Genomic DNA, 15,445 nt, shown 5'->3' on the forward strand with positions numbered 1-15,445 from the left:
AAAAATGTAAAGTGAAATTTTAAAAACTATAGTTCCTTCCCCTGGCAGGTGTGGCTGTTGGTTGGGTCTTGTCATGTACCAAAAGGTTATTGGATTGGTCAGGGCACATGGAGAGGGGGGTGATCAACACACCCCCCCCCCACTACAGAGAGTGTGCAGGAGGCAGCAGATCCATGTTTCTCTGGCCCTTGCTATCTAAAAATCAATTTTAAAAATCTTTAAAATTAGTTCCTTGGCAGCACTGATCCCATTTCAACTGCTTTCTAGCCACGTGGGGCCAGTGGCTGCCCCTCTGCACAGTAAAGACTGGTCCACCATCACAGTAATTCCCCTTAGATAGCCCTAATAGTCTTATATTTGAACTGACACTTTGAGGTCACACTGAACTTTTTGTATCAGTCACGACCATGTGTACTGGCATAAGAAAGCCCATTCGAGCCTGAGTGGACTAAGGAGGAAGTCAATAGACAAACACAGTCACCACCATAATCAAATTTATTATTCCAATGGCACTAATACAGCTTGAGGTGCTCATGGTGACATTGCACAAGATTTCCTGCCTTCTAGCTTCTGTCCCAACAGAAATGTCTACCTGCTTGTTCCTTCCCCCTTTCTGGGGGAAAATCCACTATAGGCCATTTACCCAAATAAACCTCTTAATGCATTTAATTCTTTTTTTTTTGGACATCTGAGTTTCCCTCAGAAATGGAAAGAAGTGTTGGATGTTCCATCTCACCTCCCCCACCAGCCAAATAAGTCCCTGCAGCCAGGGCATTTCTGTTGCCTCTGAAATCTTGAAATAAATATCGAAAGAAACAGCATCAAGTGTTCATGTTGAGCGATGGCACAGAGTGGCCCCAGAACCTGCCAGGCAAGCAGCACTGTGTCTGGACAGTCTCAAGATGTTGTGGAGAATGAGGGCTTGTTGTGGTTGATCAGAGCCAGTGAGGGGGCGGCACCTGGGTGGCAGGCTGCAGGAAGGGCAACCTACAATTTGTCCAGGAAGTTGTCCAGGGCTGGGATGCCTTCCTTCAGGCCTTTGCGCTTGCGTGTCTCGGCCACCACCTGGCTGGGGCGGCTAGTGTTGTCGAAGGGATCTCCGGGCAGGATCTGCCAGTGGTCAAACACGCACTGCGGGAAGGCCTGGCCGCCTGTGTTGGATCTCAGGTCGGCAGTGAAGCCTGGAGGAAGAGCAGGTATAGGGTTCACCGGGCAGCCCAGACTTGGTACCTTATCCAAGCCCCAGATGTGGAACACACACACACCCCCCAGAGATCAGAGCTTAGACAACCCAGGTCGGATCAGACATTAAGTCCCTAACCCTGCTCCTAACCTCAGGCTCAGAGACCACTACTGAACAAGTGAGGCAATGCTGGCCCACCTGAATCTCCATCTGCTCACCCTCAAGATAAGCCTGAGATAACTCCTCTGCCAGCCTCGATCTTAAGATCACACCAATTGCCCTAGCTGATTTAGCTGTGGTTACAGCATCGGCCCATGGACTGACTGGTCCCGGGTTCAATTCTGGCCAACAGCAACATACCTCAGTTGCAAGCTCAATCCCCAGCCCTGGTTGGGGTGCATGTGGGAGGCAACCAATCAATGTCTCTCTCTGACATCTATGTCTCTTCTCTCTCCACCTCTTACACTCTTACAAAAAAGCAATGGAAAAAAATATCCTTTAATAAGAATTAAAAAACAGCAACAAGTTTTTTAAAAAAAGGTCACACACCTGAGAGCCTACTTCCCCCCCAAATTCAGCAATTCAGAGGTCCACAAGTGAGCCACCTCCTCCTATACAACCATGCTGCTCTCACCCCCTAAATGGACAGGGGAGAGGGGAGCAATTTGCAGATTACATCTGTGGCTCCCATTAGACTCACTCTGGGCCTTCCACAAGGAACAAGAACTGGGTCCGTCCTAGATCAGGTTGGCTGCAGGTCTAGTGGACTGTGGGCATCTGTGAGCCACCCCAGCAGGCACTTACCAAAGGACTCATTGACGGGCAGGTAGGCCTTCACAACAAACATGGGGGTGCCAGCCACCTGGGATTCCTCAAAGACATGGCCCCGCTTCCTGTTCAGGACACCGTAGATACCACCAACCACTTGCTCTGGACACTGTCAGGTAATAAGACTATTAGCAGCTGCTGGGTGGGATGGGGACCAGTAGCAGCAAGACCACCACGACTCCCTACCTGGATTTCCACAAGGTAGATGGGTTCCATGAGCCGGGGCTGGGCAGTCAGCACACTGGCATAGAGGCAACGCCGGGCCGTGGGGATGATCTGGCCACCCCCGCGATGGATAGCGTCAGCATGCAGTGTTACATCGTGGACATCAAAGCGTACACCCCGCATGTTCTCCTCACACAGTGCCCCCTGCAGAGAAAAGGGCCAAACCCACCATCAAGCTCTTGCCTCTACTGCAGCCTTCCCTGAGAGGAAAAGGTCAAGTCACACAGCTCTGTCTGTGCCAGCCTGACCACAGGGATCTAGCACCTGCTGCCTTACTCAACCTCCCTAGGGTACCCTTCCCAGGAAGCAGGACCACTGGCCCCTCTCCACTAACACAGAAATGAAAACAGATAACTCCGAGGATTCCCGCTGCCACAGGTCTGCAGGGTGTGACTGGGCCTATGCCAAAAGTTCCATGGACGGACACTAATGTTAATGACTTATCAGCTGGATGGCCAAATGGCCCCTCACCTCCTTTGTGGCCCACTGGAAGCCGGCCACTACGCTGTCCTTGATCTCGTTGAGATACTGCACACCCTTGGTGATGTCGGTGAGGATATTGGGCCCAGTGCCATCAGGCCCGAAGCACCAGATCTTACGGGCCTCAGCCACATCCCACTCGTACTTCTCAGCCAGGTATCGGGCCCGCTGTTTGAGCTCCTGGCGGGCAGACACCTCACCCTTGTCGATGTCCTCGGCCAGGCCATCAGGGAAGGGCCGAGCCTTCATGTACAGTCGGTTGTGCTTATTTGGAGACTTGGACAGGCAGAGCACATTTGACTCCTCACTGACTGTTTCACGATAGGAAACAACAGGGTCGGATTTCTGCAAAAAGAGCATGAGAGTCAGGCCTGCAGGAGGTAGTGACTGCCCAGAAATGGGGTCTCCTAATGAGACTCAGGAAAGACTGGCAGTGGGCTCAAAAATCATAACTACTCGTTTGATTTAGTAGCAGAGCCAAGCACATCTCACTTCTACATAAATACAAAAGTGTGCATGTCTTCCCTTGTAGGGGGGCTACCCACTGTCGGTAGGACTAGCTCAAGATTACTTTATCTTGTGAAATTCTATGCAGTATTACTTGGAAAAAGTAGGCACTGGCCTGATCCTATTTTGACACGTGGAAAAAAAGATAAAAAGCAGTGAACTGAAAAAAATAGGTTTATATTTCTATGAGAGAAATTAAAAACTTAAGAGGCTTAACGTGAAAAACACATGAAGGCCAAAATTGAATTTAAGAATGAACACAGATCTGAGCTCAGTTCTGTGAAAAAGTAGAGAATGAAAACCAGAGGGTCAGCAACTGGGCCCAAGACTGTTTGCTAAATGTCTGAGCTCTTTTAGAAGCTTGTTTAGAGATTTTGGAAAGCAGACTCCTCACACTTCAACCTCAAAGCTGTTGAGGATGGGTGAACTGCTGGTTTCACACAGTGAAGTCACCTATTTGGCACGCATAGGTGGAGAGGGAAGAGGGAATCCTGAGCTCAGCCTGGACATGGGCCCCACCATCTCTACATGCCACCCACCCCACCCCTACTGGGGACAGCATGCTTCACCTTGATGGGAATGCAGGCGTGGTCCTCTTCCAGGTCCTTCAGGCAGATCTCCAGGTGCAGTTCACCAGCCCCAGCAATGATGTGCTCCCCCGACTCCTCAATGATGCACTGAAAGGGGCCCCTTTCATTAAACATTAGCCCCTGGGCATCAAACCCAGAGAACTACTTGGAAAACCCAGGGGATTGGGGGCAGAGAATAGCAGGCTCCAAGCATCCAGTCTAGCTGGAGGTTTTTGGGGAAGTTGTCAGGGCCCATGGGAACAAGGGGTTCTGTGAGGCTTTTTTGCTGTTTCTCAGCATTAACCACCTAAAAAAAAAGACCCACAGTCTATATAGTCAACCAGTAGAGACCGAAGGCCTGGGTTCCAAGACAGTAACCTGCCATTGAAATGGGCAGTGGCTGTCAGGGAAGGAGTGCGTTTCACACACACCTGAATTTCCAAACAGTTCCAATTGGAAATTCCTATTTATATGAGAAACCACCCAGTCTTTCCAGCTCAGCCACCAACAAATAACTCTGCAGGTGGTGGTGCCTCCTGCCAGGGTGCCTGCCCACCTGCACCATGGGGTCTGACTTGGCCAGCCGCTTTAAGCCCTCCACCAGCTTGGGCAGGTCAGCTGGGTTTTTGGCCTCCACAGCGACTCTGACGACAGGGCTCACGCTGAACTTCATCACCCGCATGTTGTGGGCATGCTCGAAGGTGGTGATGGTGCCTGTTTTCACCAGGAACTGGTCCACACCCACCAAGCCCACAATGTTCCCACAAGGCACGTCCTCGATGGGCTCCACATAACGGCCCATCATCAAGATTGTTCTGGGGGAGACACAAAGGGCATCAATGCAAAACCACTGTGGTGCCAGGTTCCTGAATGGCTGGAAGACAAGTTTCCTTCCTCCTAGAGCCTATGGCCACCCCTCCTGCACTGAGTGGTGGTGCCAACACCCCAGGGCATCAAACCTCTACACAGCAGCACAGGTGACTGTTCTCAAAGTCCTGGCTCCTGAATACCAAAACAGAGTGCCACCTGCCATTCCTACATGCCCCATACAGGGTTCCACACATCTGACCCAGGGCTGAGAAAAAGCAGTGTGGTGTGGGCAACCACCAGTACCTGTATAGTCAGGCCCTGAGGAGCTAGAGGGGATGCAAGATCTGTCTTCCCACTATCAATGCCTGAAATAGGGCTAGGGATGGGGACTGACGTAAGACTGACATTTCTGGGGTCAGCACCTGCTCTCTGGGTAGATGACAATAACTTGTGTTGCCACTGCTGGGAAATCAGGAACATCTGCATTCAACTCAACTAGGATTCTTCCCTGAGTATTAAGGGGGGCCCTAGGCCCCTGCTTCCTAGTGTACCTCATCCAGGCAAGCCTCTCCAGGTTGAGGACAAAGGGAGGTGGCCAGCGGGCTCAGCACTACATGCTGATAGCACTTCATGTAACCCTCCTGAATGCCTACTCCTCCTGCAGCTTGGAGCAGGGGAGGGTGGGCTGGGACCAGCCTTGGGTCACAAGTGACTAGGCCAAGCACTTCACCTCTGGATCGGCTTCAGATACAGGTCCTCCTTCTTCCCTGGTGTGTAGTTAGGCCCCATGATCCTGACCTTCAGGCCGGTGGACACCAGCCCTGAGAAGACCCGGCCGAAGGCATAGAACCGGCCTTTGTCGGAGGTCGGCACCATTTTGGAAATATACATCATAAGGGGTCCTTTGGGATCACAGCTTTTAATGCCTGAGGAGTAAGAAAAGAACCCACCAAAGAAGCATGATTCCCTTGGAGCTCAGCCTTCCAAAATCCTGAGACCCTTAAGCTTGGCAATGAACAGCCTTCTAACCACACAGCCAATGGCTGCTCTGGGGGACCCCGCCCAGCATTCAGGAGAACCCCACATACCCATGGCTGCCTCATCATCGGGGGGCCCCTCATACAGGAGCTCACAGCGGTACTTCTGGGCTGTCACCGGGGAGGGCAAATGTATGGTGATCATCTGCAGCAGGGCATCACCGGCAGGCAACCAGCGACGCATCACAGCCTACAGGAAGGAAACATGGGGATCAGGAGAGGGAAGTCTGAGGAAAACCCCTGACCTTCAGCATCACATGCTCAAGGTGACTCAGATGTGTGGTCCCTTCTAGAACGGCTGTGCAAACACCTGAGATCTTCTGTCCACCTTGCTGGCAACCATGCTGCGGCTGGGACTGCTTCTAATAGCGGAGCCAAAGCCCACCACTGGCAGGGAGCCCTGATGGGGACTCTTGGGATAGCCCCTCATGCTCACCTTCAGAAGTGGTTTGCCTTCTTTGTCCTTATCTTCACTATCCAACTTGATGTCCAATTTTTCAATCAATTTTGCCGTTTCCTCCTTCTTGAAATTCATGATAGCGTCAAATACCTAAAGGGGGGGTGAGGGGCGCAAAGTGAGCTGGGAACATACTGGGAGGGCTGCAGCTGCTTCCTACTGAGAAGCCTAAGGCCATGCAAAGAGCAGACGGAAGACTACAAAAATTCTCACCTTACCACAAAGGACTTGACCCCAACTAAGCAAGTCTTGGGGACACCTCCCAGTAAGTTGAAAAAAGTCTATTTTGACTTACCGACCATGAACACTAACTCACAAGTATTTACAACCTCAATGGCTAGAAAAGCAAAGCCCAGACCTTCCTGTCTCAGCACACCTAACCCCAACTAGGGATGACAATCACCCTTGTTGTGTGCCCCTGCCTATCTAGTTGTCAGGGTCGAGCCCTGGGACTTCACCCTCACTGTGCTGCTGTCTTACCCTTCTTCTAGCAGCCACCTTGAACCTGGCCTTGCCCAGCCCCACTGTATCTTGCCACAGTGGGTTAGGTAATGGGTCTTCCAGGAGCCACAGGGCCCAAGGGCAGCCCAGGGGATGCACATCCATCAAGCACATGCAGCAACTCACCTTGAAGATGGGATCCAGAATAAGCTGGCAGAATGTTCGTGGCAGCTTCTTGCCATCAGGGCTGGTGGCAGACTTGCTGAATTTACCGTTGGCTGGATCAAAGTACCTGGTGGAGAAGGCCCAACCCAATCAGGCTAGGGGGATCCAGGGACACCCGGATCGGCCGTAATATCAAGGTTGGGCAGAATGACCCCATAGGTGGACATTTGATGGTCCTAAGCCACATCATCACCTCCAAGTCCCTGCCCACCTCGCAGGTTACAAAACGCCCTGCTTCTCCCCTACAGCACTCACCGGTCACCCCACAGCTTCTTCATCATGTCCTCTACTTTCTTGGCCCGCTCAGCAGGCCCCAGCTGGCCCTCACCCTTGGCGGCAAATTTTGCCACATACATCTCTGCAAACTGCTTCAGGGTGAAGGCCCAACCATGAAGACCAGACCCGAAGCCAACAGTCCCAAGGACAGGGTCAATCTGAGAGAACAAGAAAAAGTTGTAAATGGGGACAGACAAAAACCCCAGGTACAAAGTCCCTGGGTGCTGTGGGCTTCAGACATCAGATTTCATCAATTGCCATCAGGTCAAAGTGAAGAAATTTTAGTCATCATGTATAGGATGCCCACCTCTGCCTCCATCCCCTCCACCAGCAAGGAAGAGTGAGCAGTAACCCTAAGGGCACTACCCACTGAGCCTGTTTCAGCAGGTAGGGTACCCTCAACCCCACAGCCTCCCCATAAAATCAAGTGCTAGATGAAGTCAGTACCAAAAACATTCCAGCCCCCTTCTTTGTCACCCCAACATTCCTAGAAAATCTACTTTCAGGTCATCCAAGAAGACCCAGGGGACCAACTTGTGGTTCCCCAAGGGCAGCCCCCAGGGAGGGAAGTCACAGCCCTTCTAGTCTATGGGAAGAACACAGTCCACCCAGTGGGAAGGATGGGGGGAATGCAATGGGGTAGACAGGAACTTATCTAGGGACCCTGACTTCAGCTGGCAGGGAACCTACCATGATGTTGCCCATGGGGCCACTCTCGCCCTCTCCATAGGTGGATATGATGACATTGACATTCTCCACAATGCGCTGAAAAGTCTGATAGAGCTCCTCAGGCTCCAGCTGCAGCTCAAGCAGAGCCCGGTCCATCTTGTTCATCATCAGCACAGGCTTGATGCGCTCTGCGATGGCCTGCCTCAGCACTGTCTCCGTCTGCACACACACGCCTGGGGGCAGAGAGAGGTTTTTTATCAGCCAGAGAGTGGACACCCCCAGATCCCAAGCCAGGGTAGAGGAAACCTGCTGCTTACCAGATACACAGTCCACTACCACCAAGGCACCATCGGTGACACGGAGGGCAGCTGTCACCTCCGAGGAAAAGTCGACGTGCCCAGGGGAATCAATGAGATTGATAAGGAAACCGGAACCATCCTTGCTCTGCTTGATGAAGTTCAAATCATTCTCTGAGAGCTCGTAGAAGAGGGAGATGGCCCTAAGGAGATTGGGACAAGTTGGCTGAATGGAAGGTACATCTGTCCCATTCTCCAGTTCTGCACTGTCCTCCTGAAAACCGCTGGGGTCAACCTAGGATTCCTGCCCAAGGGGAGTCAGGATAAATGCCTGTAATCCCTACACAAGGCAGTATGTGGTAATCATACCAACAGCCCAGAGTGGACACTGCACCATCTCCTCCCACTGCATTACTCATCCCTAGAGACAGACAGACTTCAGATTTCCCATACAAGCCATTCCACCGAGGACCCTCTGCCCATCTCCCTAATAGCAGCTACAATGGCCAGCTTCCTCAGAGCTCACCTGTCCAGTCCCCAATCTGGTTCCTCCCAAGCTCAACACACCTGATTCCAAGTAGCAACAACATGACCAGGCAAGACCAGAAATCTAGACTACCTTTCACCCTTCCCTCTGCCCCCTCTAGCCCCAGCTGAAATGAGTCTCAGAGCAGATGAGCAGAGAATCTCACAAATTCTCAACTGAAAATAAACAGCAATTTCAGTCACTTTGCTTTGGGTTCTCACCCCATTGACATCTGGGATTAGGAATATGTCATTGGAGGGGGCACTCCCAGACATTGCCAAAAGGTCCTTCCCCCCTGGAATGGGGAATCACTGGGTTAAGGTCCCCCTTCCTCTCCAAGTCCCTATCTCATTAGATTAAATCTCATTCTCTCTCACAATTCAAAAATCCAGACTCCTTCCCCAGAAGCCTCTCAGGAAAGTGACTGTCTTTGGTCTGTCTCCACACCAGGCTCCCCTTCCCAGTCCAAAGAGCACCAGAGCTTGCTCACGTTGACTTGATGGTGATGCAACGCTCCTGCTCATCCTTCCGGGTGTCAGTGAAGCGAGTCTCCCCAGCTCGGGCAGAGGCGATGATACCGGCCTTACACACCAGGGAGTCAGTCAGCGTGGACTTGCCATGGTCCACGTGGGCGATCACAGACATGTTCCGTATATTGGCCTTCTTGTCCATGATGGCCCGGATCTGATCTACTGTGAAGTTCACCTGGGCAGGGGGTGGGGGAGGAGGAGACTCAGAAGGGACCAGGACTCCAGGAACCAGGCTTGGCACCAAGACTTCAATCGATATACTGCCAGCACAACGGCCAGGAGTGGTCTGATCCTGGGGCAACCCCAACTCCCACCCAAACTCCCCAGTCTCTGTGGATACCCTTTTCAAAAATGCCACGTGCCCCATCAGTGAAAACCCAGACTTCTAGTTGTCATTTAGAAGTGACAATCCAGAATCTGGGGCTGGGAGTAAGTGTCCGAGAATGACAACAAATTCCCCGTAGGTGGAGTACGTATGTGCCCAGTTAAAAAAACATGGAAGACAGTATAAAGCTCCTCCCAAACCCTCTCCCTGTTGCCACTGGGATAACGCATGCTTTATCCAAATAACCTCTTTAAAATCCAAGGTCACCCTTCCACCTGGGGGTAGGACAGGGCCAACCACCCCTGGAGATTCCTAAATATGCCACCCCGGTCTTATGGGAAGCTTGAGCACTGCAAGCCTCCACCTCGTGGCTCCAGAGTCGGCTTTTCACAATTGAGCGATACAAAAACAGTAAGCCAGGACAACGTTAGGAAAAAGCTTTTTGGGTCTGGCTTTCCTCGTTTTGCCGTTTCCCTGCTCCCGACAGAAAGTCGAACTCGGCCTCCTGGCCGGTGGGTTACATAAGGCGGCTCTCTCTCTCCCCACTGCCTTGGCGCCGCCCGCCATTACAGCGTCTGCCACATCATCATAACCCCCAACCCCGCCTCCGCCCCAGCTCCAGCCGGGCCCCGAGTCCCGCGAGGCGGCGGCGCCCCCGGAAGCGGAGAAAGGGCTCGGAGAGCTACACGGCGCAGACATGGCGGCCCCAGGCCCGCCAGCCCGGCCACCGCCATTTCTCCTGCCCAAGCGGCCCAAGCACTCCAGGCCCCGCAGCGTCGGCTCCACAGAGGCCCCACCACCATTCCAGGACACCAGTCGGAAAGCACCGCTTACCATGGTGGTGGATGGCGGTGGATTCTCCCAGGCAGATCCGAGCGAAAGGAACCGCGCCGAAGATGCGGCGACGAGGGCGGAAGAGAACGCTGACGTCAACACCCGACTTTATATAGGCCAACGCCGGTTGGGCTGATCATCTGACTGCGCTGCGGGGGCGGGGCGACGTCGTGCGCAGGCGTGTGGGCAAGCTCTCCCAGTTAACCCTTTAGGCGCCGGTGGAGCTGCTTTGGGACACTGCATCTGCGTTCTGCACCAGGATTTCCCCGGGTCAGGGTCGGCCTCCTACCTGGATGCACGCCTCTGAGATGCAATACTCAGGTTCATAAAGAAAGCAAAGGGTGCTGTTTTAGTTGAGTATATTAATCATAATTTGCAAAATGCCAAGCACATTAAAAAGTACACTACAGCCCTGGCCTGGTAGTTCAGTTGGTTAGAGCATCCTCCCTTTATACCAAGGTTGTGGGTTCCATCTCTGGTCAGGGCACATACTAGAAGCAACCAATGAGTGCATAAATAAGTGGAACAAGAAGTTGATGCTTCTCTCTCCCTTCCTCTCTCTCTCTAAAATCAATCAATAAAAACTTAGAATTTTTAAAAAGCACATTACAACGTGGATTGTACCACAGTCAATTTTCTAGTTTTGATATTATGTAAAATGATACCACTGGGAGAAGTTGGGGAAAGAGTACTTGGGACCTCTCTGTACTGTTTTTGAAACTACCTGTTTATAATTATTTCAAATGAAAAAATTTTTTAAAAGCAGGTGCTCATTCATCACCCATTTCCACAAAAACAGATTAAGTGTCCACTATGTACCAGGCATTGCTATTGGTGCACATATACCTATTCTATAGGTGGATATATCATTGAACAGAACACCTTACTAGTTCCACCATTTTCTGTGTTCTTACACTAGTTACTCAGATTTCTCCATGTCTGAGTTTCCTCATCTGCACAATGGGGGTACAGTAAGCAGTACTCCCTCATTGTTTGGGGAGAGTAAAACTAACTGAAAACACATAAAGGGATAGACACCATGCCTGACTCAGTTCTCGGTACACGTCACAGCTATTTTAATTAGCTAGCATTGCTGTTAATAAGACATTTAATTCAGGGGCTGGTTTACCAAGTCTCAGGCACAGGGCTAAGTGCTTCCTTTCGTGGGCAACCTTACTTTCCATTTCACTTCTTCTCCAGGGGGAGGCGCAAGAAGACTGTTTTGCATTTGTCCTAACCTGACCCTAAGGAATGGTTGTATTTTAGATCTTTGGCTCCAGGGAACGAATAAGCATACAATTCCGTTATCTTTAGTCTTTGTAAAAAGCCCAGCTCATGCCTTATACACAGTAGGCGCTCAGTATTTCTTACATCAATGAATGATATTCTCATCAGTGCAAATAAACCCCTTTCGGTGAATCTTCCTCTAAATTCATTCTGTCAAAAGGAGAGGGGCTGCAGTGCTTTTCCAGAGCTGGGAAAAGGGGAAGACGTGCGTCAGCAAAAAGAGACTCAAATTCAGGTCTGAACTCTATAATAAACCTGCGCACTCCTCCTACTTCCCCACCCTCTGCAAATGCTTTGCACATTTTGCTTTGTAAAGTGATGTCCCAACCCTGATTTTGTTTAATCAAAGATTGCTCTCACCATCCTGCATTTAACCCGGGGTGAAACCGAGGCAGGAGTTGCTCAATAAATAACTATTTTTTGAGGCTCAGAGCAGCAGAGGGAGTGGAAGGCAACAGGTGTCAATTCTATTGGCTCAATATGGGGTCTTTAAACACGGATACCTGTGTTCCTGACACGTTTTATATTAATTTTACAAGGCAAGTGCATGTACCATTTGACTAATTTTCAGCAACAGGTATCCAGTTTCCCATTCTCAATAAATTTCTCTTTAATCTTAAATTTTTAAAATATATTTAAATGCACTGAGCACCTATTGTGTGTGCTGGGCTCCATATTAGGCTCTTCGCAGCACTTCCTTGCAAATTGGGGCATTTCAGAGAAGAAAAGCAAAGGTTTCCATTAAGAGGAGGTAGAATTTGCTCTCAAATGAATTGATTGCTTATTGAGAAAATTTAATTAATGTAAGTTGCAGAAACGGAGGAAAGTTTAGGGGGAATAGGAAAATTTAAGTGCCCCCCCCCCACACACACACACACAGTTACTATTCATGGAGAGGTGTTCAGGCCTGCAGCTGCAGAGAAGGAGCCAGATGTTGGCTGGGGCCCTCTTTCCCCACTGCCATCCCCAGATGCACATTTAGCAAAAGCCGGGAGGAGGTGCCGGGCTTCAGCAGAGAGCAAAAGCGGCCACAGCCTGGTTCAGGGTCTGCAGTAATAAATACAGGAGGATGGAGGGAAGCGAGGAAGAACCACTGGAAGGGGGGGGAGGGTGACCTCTGCAGGGAGACTCCGCTGCGCATGTGCCTCCTGCGGAGCAGGGAGGGCGCAGAAGTGGCCATAGCGGCCCCTGCTGACCAGCGGCAGTCACTGCAGCCGCTTGGATTAGATGCTGCCACCTCCATTTAAACCAATTAACTCACTTAACCCTCCCCAAACCATGGGCTTTGGAGGGGTTATTTTACGCAGGAGCAAACTGGGGCTCAGAGAAGGTAAGTGATTTGCTCAAGGCCACCCAGCTAGTAAGAGCCAGAAACCAGTGACTCAAAAAGTTATGGTTACAGGTTATTACACACAATGGAATGTTATTCAGCCTTGAAAAGGAGAATTCTGAAGTACTACAACATAGATAAACTTTGACATTATGCTCAATTAAATAAGTCAGCCACAGTAATACTGCTGTAATTTAACCTAGTCATAAGTAACTGGAAAGGAGCAAAGGGAAAGTCAAATAGTATAGGCATGCCATTTGTGCAGCTTTGCCAGGAAGCTGCAGTTTAGATGCATGCCCAGTAAAGTCTGGTTGCAATAGGAAAGGTATGTATCTGTCAGTCATACCTGGGAAGAGGCCATTGGCCAGAGGAGGCATGGCACTGCAAGCATGGGAAGATTTAAGACACTTCATCTCCTAAACAAAGGAGTTTGCTTTCTTGGTTTGCTCTTACCTCTTGCGTTCCTGGCTGTGGAACTCTCACGCTGCTACTCTCCTGCATTCACCCACATGGCCCACAGCCATGTAGACCCCACACACAATGGACTAATGGACTACAACTAGCCTGATACTAAACTGGACCCAGCTCCACCATGGAACAGAAACTTTGGACATTGGCTTTGCTTTTCGCTCTACTGAATCACCAGCTCCACATTTTCCAGGACTAGATTAAAGGAAACGGGACTTTGGAAACCCAAGGATGTAACTCCATGCAAATAAAGCTTTCTACCACATATCCTCCTGTGGGGACCTCCAGAAATGCTTATTCCAGTGGTGCCTCAAGAACCCCACTCCCACTAGCAACAGAGAAAGACCATCCACACTTTTCTCTGATAACAACAGGACAAATACTGTGTGATTCCACTTATGAGGTCCCTGGAGGAGTCAAATTCAGAGACAGAAAGTAGAATGGTGGGTGCCAGGGACTGAAAGAAGAGAAATGGGCAGTTAGTCTTCAATGGAGACAGAGTTTCAGTTTGGAAAGATGTGAAAGTTCTGGAGATGAATAGTAGGGATGTTTGCACAATGTTATATATATTTTATCACAATAAAAAAGGCAGGTGTGGTTTAATCAGGGAGCAGCTCTGCCTCATTACTATTTCCCAGATGTATTTCTGATTTGGTTGACCCAAGCCAGACATTCTGAGTTTGAATTCTAGTTCTCCCTTCATGGCTGTGTGACCTTGGGCAAATTACCTAACTTTTCTGAGCCTCACATTCAGCATGTAAAATGTTCAAGAGAAAACCACAGGCCCAGAATGGCATCACTCACACTAAATGCCCATGATGCCAAACCTAGACTTAATATCTGATCTAATTGAGTTTCAACCTCTTCCAAAAAGGTAGTTTTAATCAACCAGTCTGGAATTTTCTGGCAGTCTGTCACATAGGCCCTCTCCATCCCCCATAGAAAGAAAGGGCAATCTGCATGGTAAAAATGCTTCCCCTTCTCTTCCCCAAAGAAAAGATGTTCTGACCCCAAAATAATCCTTCCTTTTCTTTTATCAATATCCCTTGCTCCACCCTTCTTCCTATAAAGTCTTCCATTTTGTACGTCACCCTTGGAGCATCCTTTTACTTGCTAAATGGGATGCTACCTGATTCATGAATCACTTAATAAAGCCAATTAAATCTTCAAATTTGCTCAATTGAATGTTACTTTAAAAAAAAATTTTTTTTAATCCTCACCCAAGGATATTCTTTCCATTGCTTTTCAGAGAGGGGTGGGGGGAGAGACAGAAACATCAATGTGAAAGGAACACATTGATTAGTTGCCTCCCGCTTGCATACTGACCAGGGCCAGGGATCAAGCCTGCAACCAAGGTATGTGCCCATGGAATCGAACCCAGGACCCTTCAGTCTGCGGGCCAACACTCTAACCACTGAGCCAAACCAGCTAGGGCTAGAATATGTTTTTATTGATTTTAGAGAGAGAGGGAGAGGGATAGAGATATAGAAACATCGATTGGCTGCCTCCCCCATGCCCCCTACTGGGGATAGAGCCTGAAACCTGGGCATGTGCCCTGATGGGGAATCAAACCAATGATCTCTTGGTTCATGGGTCAATGCTCAACCACTATACCACACTGGCTGGGCAGTTGAATTTTACTTTTTTTTAATGCTTTGGGTTTTTTTTAATGTCTTTATTGATTTCAGACAGAGGAAGGGAGAGAGAGAGAGAGATAGAAACATTGATGATGAGAGTCATTGATTGGCTGCCTCCCGCATGCCCCATAATGGAGATTGAGCCTGCAACCTGGGCATGTGCCCTGACCGGGAATCGAACCCCCAATCTCCTGGATCCTAGGTCAATGCTCAACCACTGAGCTACACCGGCAGGGGAATTTTACTTTTTAACAAAAACACTAAATAATACTTTCCATTATGCATAGGGGAGCGTATGAGTAGAGACCCAAATAAGAAGAACCCCTGATACATCCTGCTGTAAACCTTGCCCTACATCAGTGGATTACACTTGGGAGTGATTCTGCCCCCCAGAAACACTGGGTGGTATCTGGGGAAATCTATGATTGTCCCAACGAGAGTACTTCTGGCATGGAGTGAGTGGAGACCAGAGATGCTGCTCAATACCCCATGGTGTCCCCCCACA

General features: G+C 49.9%; 1 protein-coding gene across 1 annotated transcript; it reads right to left on the bottom strand.

Annotated features, from left to right (window-relative positions):
• Positions 1–477: 477 nt before the first annotated feature.
• Positions 478–10,366, bottom strand: EEF2 (eukaryotic translation elongation factor 2). The gene is made up of 15 exons (XM_081136801.1): positions 10,219–10,366; positions 9,020–9,234; positions 8,025–8,206; positions 7,729–7,940; positions 7,018–7,196; positions 6,724–6,829; positions 6,076–6,189; positions 5,691–5,829; positions 5,333–5,528; positions 4,349–4,607; positions 3,793–3,900; positions 2,708–3,061; positions 2,198–2,380; positions 1,988–2,120; positions 478–1,181 (listed from the first exon to the last, which is right to left on the bottom strand). The coding sequence occupies exons 1-15, from the start codon at positions 10,219–10,221 to the stop codon at positions 988–990; spliced, it is 2,577 nt and encodes an 858-aa protein (XP_080992927.1). The 5' UTR covers positions 10,222–10,366; the 3' UTR covers positions 478–987.
• Positions 10,367–15,445: the final 5,079 nt, after the last annotated feature.

Source organism: Miniopterus schreibersii (assembly GCF_964146895.1).
Source record: "Miniopterus schreibersii genome assembly, chromosome: 4".
Lineage (NCBI taxonomy): Eukaryota > Metazoa > Chordata > Mammalia > Chiroptera > Miniopteridae > Miniopterus > Miniopterus schreibersii.